Source organism: Lycium barbarum, chromosome 1 (genome assembly GCF_019175385.1).
Source record: "Lycium barbarum isolate Lr01 chromosome 1, ASM1917538v2, whole genome shotgun sequence".
Classification (NCBI taxonomy): domain Eukaryota; kingdom Viridiplantae; phylum Streptophyta; class Magnoliopsida; order Solanales; family Solanaceae; genus Lycium; species Lycium barbarum.
Window position 1 is genome coordinate 149,918,924 of NC_083337.1, and position 6,805 is coordinate 149,925,728.

The window sequence follows — 6,805 nt, forward strand, 5'->3', positions numbered from 1 at the left end:
GTGAGCATTCGTCACAGTTGAAGCACGTGACGTGATTGCCATTATTAACTAAAACATTGCTCTTCAATTCCGCTATTTCTATACGCTTCCTATTTAAATAGCATTTGGTGATTTGATCCTCTTATTCATTACACATAAATTTGCAAAAAGAACAGGTCTTCATATTAGCTACATGAAATATTCTGTGCTGCTACTGAATTTTCTAACTTTCACGCCCCAGAAAAAGACAAGACTCCGAATCATGTTGATACTTAGACTTGTGCATCAAAACCGATTCAAGAAAACCATCTTTACATGCATAAAAATGAAACATTACAAAATTCACTCGGTTGTGAATATACAAAAGATACAAACAAGCAAAGAAATTGCTCGGGAACTCCATTAAGAGTCCAATTAATTACTGTTTCATTTCGTCATCCAATAAACCAAAATGAGAAACACGCATACAGAGGCAACTAATGAAAGAATGATGGTATCCATAGACTTCTTCTTCTTTATTGCTGAAAGAATATGATTAACCTGAAAATTTGAGGAAGAGCAAATATGAAAGAAATGAGATCGATCCCATCAGTAACAGAAGTTTCCTCAAATATTTAACAATGTAATGCACTGACACTCTTTAAGAGGTGGTTGGGCTGTCATAGCTTCTAAAGAAGTGCTAAAAGAAAAGGCTCTTTCAGTTAAGCAAAAAAAACATTTCTGCTCACAGGATTATTTTCTCTCAAGTAATCCTGGACCTGGAGAAGTCTACAAACACTTCGAGCAATACTTGGTAAAGATTTACAAGTACTTTACTTCGATGATCACATTCCTCTTTTATTATCTTATTTTATTTATCTTTGGGAAATGGTCAAATTTTCCCATGTACTATACAAAATTGAACAAGTTTGTCCTCTGTTAAACTTTTGGTCTAATATTGCTCAAGTTTTGGTCTAATATTACCCCCACTATAAGGAAAAAGTCTTATTTTGCCCTTGACCTCTACCGAGCTCCAACTTGAGGGTAATTTTCAACCATAGTCAAAATTTGAACATGCTTTTCTCGAAGAATTTAGACATGTAGAACACGCATTAGAGTCCATTCAATTCATGTTGGAGCTTCATTAATGGCAAGGGAAAATACGAGACGATAAACTGAACGAGAAGGGTATAAATGGACCAAAAGTGTAACAAAGGGCAAAATTGAGAAATTTCGGATAGTACAGGGACAAATTTGGACCTTTTCCCTTTATTCTTTAGTGATGTCTGAATTAACCTGCTGCACGTAGTCCAGTTAATTAGTGGGGACCTGTCACTGAACAACACATGTAGTAAACCTGTTCACCAAAATGGAGTAGATATCTCAAACTGAGTATTCTGCCTGGGATCCAAACAGGAATGTCCAGGTTGTTGCTCCTGAGCCTCAATACCAAGCAATCCCTTGAGGACACTTGGAAGATTAACATACTCAAACAAGAATTAAAGAGATGACTCATCTCGATCAGATCAATGAAGCAGCTCGTGGCAAACGCTATCACTATTTAGAATGAGAATTTTCAGCTCACCTCTAGATATTCAAGAAAAGCATAAACGGAGTGCTTAAAACATAGTTTACTTACCGTTGGGAGGCGACTGCTGACATTGCTGAGTTTTGAATTAATACCGCCAAATGTTGATCTTTGAAACATAAGTGTCTTTATTGTTTCTTGAGCTTGAGAAATTACACCATCCATCTATATCAAGAAGTCAGCAATTTTTTTGGGATATGTTATCAAGAAGCCAGCAATTGAATACAAAAAATATGCACAGCTACAAAATTAACAACAGAAGGGACAGTGCATGATTGCTTGAATAAAATAAGTACTCAGAAATTCTGGACAGGCTTTGCAATCTTCTGGATTTCACTTTTACCTTCCTTTACAGCTATTACTGGGTGCAAATGTTTTGAAGCTATGTACAGAGAAGTCTTTCGGTTTTACCTTATTTGAATGTCTATATCACATTCTTAGCACATTACCCCCAACTATTGTATGAGGAAAGCAAGAGATACACATTGAAAGAGAAGCAAGAACCAATAGCAAGTTTTAAGGAAGTTCCAAGTGTTTGAGAGATACTTTCACATATGAAAAGGCGGATCCAGCATTATAACTAGTGGTGGAATTTTCTAGTTTCCTGACAAGTCTGGAGAAGCCAGTTACTTTTAATTATATTGATTGAATGTGTTTGTTTAAATGGTTCAACGACATGAGACTACTTCTACTTAGTGGTGGAAGCTTCTAATTTCTTCAAAAGTCTGCAGCACTGAGTAGCTTGAATTTAAATTTGATAGAATTTTCATTTGTTTAACACGTTCGACATCTCAGAACACCAATAAAAATTGTTCACATGACAAGGAAAGTTTTTTGGACAACCATGGACAAGGAAAGTTAACCTCCATCAACATATCAAAGGAACTTTGTTTTTTTACCTGTCCAGTACTCCTATGGAGGGCAGCACGTTCATTAAGGAGTGCTTGGTCATGAGACCCATTACCATCTTCCAGATCTAACCTGGTCCGATCGAACTCCCTAAAATCTTCAAGCAATGAAGCATGCTCTTTCTTAGCTCTGTAACTTGAACGGAGCCGATTAAACTCCTACAATCCAACAAGAAAAGTTTTTTTAAGTATCAATTACCTTATTTAATAAGAGGAAATTTTACCAATCATGCTATTAGATATCAGAAATTGTCCATTGAGAAATGCAAACAAGCTGCTATTAGACATTTGGGAGTTCCCAGAGACACATGCATCTCTTTAAGAAGTTTGATTCTATGATCAGATATTCACTGATTCCCAATACCATAATTGCATGTCACACCGAAAATTTTCAATGTTCAGGCTAACCCTGGTTTCAACTGTTCTTCAGCAACACAACTAAAGAATCTACTCCATACTCATAGTCAATTTGCTACAACTAGAAGTTGCAATAGAGGATTCTAAGATCATAACTCATTCTTCCCCTTAGTTCTCACCGTTAATAAAAATGCTTCTCAACATAGGCCTTCCTTTGAATTTTGGATCTCACCAAATAGTATTACCATGCTCAGCAAATTTCTGTCATTTATTGAAGTTCATCTTGGACTTAATTAGCCCTTCAGATTGTTCAACTGCAATACACCATAGAACCCATACTCTTTATTAGTCAGATAGTTGTATGCGGTTTTGATAGCCATGCCAATACTGACAAGTGACAAGGACCTCTGTCAGTGTTCCAAGAATAACTATTAGGTGAAAAAGACCCGTTATATATTAAATTAATTTTCAAGGAATGTTTATACCCTTCTCCACTTAAATATCAGATTGGTGCAAGAGTTTCAAACTCGTGCTGCAAGTCTATCATACATTCTGTGCTGTACTATCTTTGCCTTTGAACCAAAGGCCTATGCAACAAGGCATTAACATTTTGCTTGGCACGTAGTTCCATTACCACACAATTCCATGTCTTTTGTTGCAGTATCTCTGCATATAATAGAATTGCAGCAAGATCCATCAGGGAAAAAGAATTTAAAGTACCTGAAAAAGATCTTGAAGAATTTCTTGATGGCGAGTCAATGTATGAGAAAAGATCTCAGATCCTCCCGATGAAATCCATGCTTGCATTTGTGAATTAACTTGTTGAAGCTGCTTGAGCAGCTGATCTATACTGGATTCAAGATCGCTATCATTAGCATTACCAGTTTTGTTTGAAACGAACTTACGATACAAATGCATCTGCTCATCCAGCTGAGCTTCAAGCTTCCTTGCCTAGTTGGATGTGTAAAACCAGCATAAGATTTAAAAAAAATATATATATGGGGAAGAATCAGAAGCAATTAAAAATGAGATTTCAACAAAAACTTTACCGCATGACCAACAAGTCAATTTTCCAATGTGAACTTAATCTGAATCGAGCAAAAGAAAAGAGGATCAACTAAAAATTATCCCTACACAGGCAAACTGTTCGTCATGATTCTGGCCATTTCCAGACCCTTAGAGAACTCTTCATGCAATCTTATCATAAGCTCAAACAAACAACTATGCTTAAACTACGCGAGAAAAATGTTTTTTCAGGCTCCTTTATTACGCACTAAAATCTAAAGCATGACCACTTCAAACTAGCACAAACTTTCAAATACTCATAGAATGCTTTCTTCAAATTGCAACCGAGAAACTCACAACCTGAATCCCGAACAACTCAAAAGAAAAGGGAGCCACTCATCTTCATGCGTGCTATAAGCTTCCAATCAAAACTGCTCATATTCAATTTACTTTAAGTGATAATGTCTCCTAATGGCTTAAAAGCTACTCCCTCCGGTTTAAAATAATGTCCAATTATCCTTTAGCACACCCTTTAAGAAAATACTACTTCTAGGAAAAAATAGTATTTAGACTAAACTACCTTTAATTAAATAGGTATTACGATTTGGTCACTTAGCACTTAATAAGGGAAAATCTAGAAAAATAAAGTCGATTCTTTCTTGATTATGTAAGTGGACACTTATTATGAACCAGAGGGAGTAATATAAGTTGGCAAAGTTAGGACCTTCCAGACCCTCATCCTTGAGCCTCTGCTAGACTATGTAATCTCCAAAAACAAGTTCATCCTATCCCTTGACAAGTCCTTTAAGTTATCATGATCCTGATAACTAAATAAACCTGAGGTTAAGCCAAAACCATTTTGGCACATAGATGAATCCAATTTTGCATTGGCTTCAAGTGTGTCATCCTATTCCTGGAAGTCCTATCAATCTGTTTAGTACAATGACTAAAAAGAACCAAATGCACTGTGGGTCAAAAGGGAATATTGTCTGCTTCAGAAAAAAGGGAAGGAGGTATAAAATGCCTGAATAAAAGGAATTGAATTTCAAGACATTAATAATAGCCGCCTGATAGATTATTTGCCTTTTGGCATATAACTTTTGTCAAATATTTTATCTATTGGAGCTTATAACTCCCTATGCCTAGGGATATCTCAATGCAGATTTTTAGTTTCAAGTTTGAACATAATAATATTAAGAGACTCAGTGTCACAGTGTGATACAACAAAGATTCAGCGTAAGAGACTCAACTTTTGAAGATTTGATTCATTGGGTGTAACATCATAGGCTTTGGAAGCATATACATTAAGAGGTATAATCGGGATCGTGAAAATCAATCGAGTTTCAGTCAAAACCACTTACATAACTATTAATACAGTCGTGTACAATCACATCTCCAAGCACCAACGAAAGAAGTTCTAATCCAGATTGTCAACAAAATAAAAATCAAACAATTAGGTTCCAACCGAATGGAAAGCAAGAAGGCACACCATTATGGTAACCTTGTAGATTTACCCACAAGAGTAAAAAGAAACATGATCTGTAAGTCATTGTATTTGACCAAGCTATCCCCCCGACGCTTCTCTCGCAAAAATTTATGCAATAAAAACAATTACATCTACGAGGAAACTAAAACACGAGCTGGACCATGCATCCCTTGTGCATCATTGATCATGATAAACAATAGCATAATTAATCCAGTTTCCCGGCACATTTAATTGATATATACCTAACCAGCAATCCAACAACTTAATACTAAAATCTAATCGTGGTTAATATTGCTTTCTAGAATGCTTGCAGTGTCTATAATTACGTTTGCTCAGGTTATTGTACCTTTACGGTATTATCAGATCCGTGGATCAATAATTCTAAGCAGTTATACCCCTAATAACTAGAGGATCAGATCTATTCAATTTCATCACTCAAATTCCACACCGACAACACAATCACAAAAACAGACAACTCGTCTGTTAATTAATTACCTGCTTTCGCAAGGAATCCCAAGAGGTAGGAGGATCCATCGAGAAAGCCCAGCAAAAGATTATGTAAACTGCAAATAATAATTGAGACAACAATGAGGAAATTGAAATTTGGAGGAAACCAATAGGGTACCGTTTGGTGGTAACAAAAAATTATTCCCTTTTAGTAGTTGACATAAATATTAGCCTTTTAAACAAACATTAAAATGACAATTTGATTAACTTACCTTTCTTTGTACTTTGATTTTTATTTAATAAATACTATTCATCTTTTCACCATATTAATCTTTTTTCCATATTCGTTAGAGTATTTTTTTTAAATAATGGTGTATATTTTATAGTTTATGCTAATACTTTTATGTAATTTCCACATATGCAATTTTATTATAAAAACAAAATTCGAAATTCAATATGTATTCAAGTGTCTTAGCTTGACCACGTATGACATTTGGTAAAACTAAAAAAAATTATTTAATGTATCAAATTGTCCTTTAAACCTTATGATTTTAAACATGTCACGTAGAAGGTCGCAATTTACTACTAAATCAAATATAAAAAGATGCATTTTTATAAATAGACTTAAAACGGAAAATAAAACAGTTAAATTAAAGGGATGGTGTATAATTTAGAAGGTACATTTGTCATTTACGTAATATTAGTGCTGCGTATTCAACCACATTGAAATTAGTGGTATAAAATTACAAAGATTATTGTCCAAAATATGCATTTATTATTTTAACGGAAAAATGGTAACTACATGTGACACATAATTTCACAACTTAATGTGAAGTTACCCAATACATAAGATAAAGTACAATGTTATGTAGCTTACCTCAACTCCATGATCGCAACATAATAGACTATAGTTTATATTTGCTTCTCTATGTAACTGTGAATAATAATTGTACTTCCATTTTATAATAATTTTGTATCGATCCTTTATTTCTATAATTTTGTACCATCGTGTATTGCAACATTATCGATCCTTATTTCTTTCATTATCAAGCTCTT

The 6,805-nt window shown here is 34.6% G+C and overlaps 1 protein-coding gene across 1 annotated transcript; it reads right to left on the bottom strand.

The window, feature by feature from the left end:
• Positions 1–274: 274 nt before the first annotated feature.
• Positions 275–5,964, bottom strand: LOC132643769 (Golgi SNAP receptor complex member 1-1). The gene is made up of 5 exons (XM_060360308.1): positions 5,798–5,964; positions 3,532–3,762; positions 2,446–2,613; positions 1,598–1,711; positions 275–519 (listed from the first exon to the last, which is right to left on the bottom strand). Exons 1-5 carry the CDS (start codon positions 5,834–5,836, stop codon positions 406–408), a joined length of 666 nt encoding a protein of 221 aa, XP_060216291.1. The 5' UTR covers positions 5,837–5,964; the 3' UTR covers positions 275–405.
• Positions 5,965–6,805: the final 841 nt, after the last annotated feature.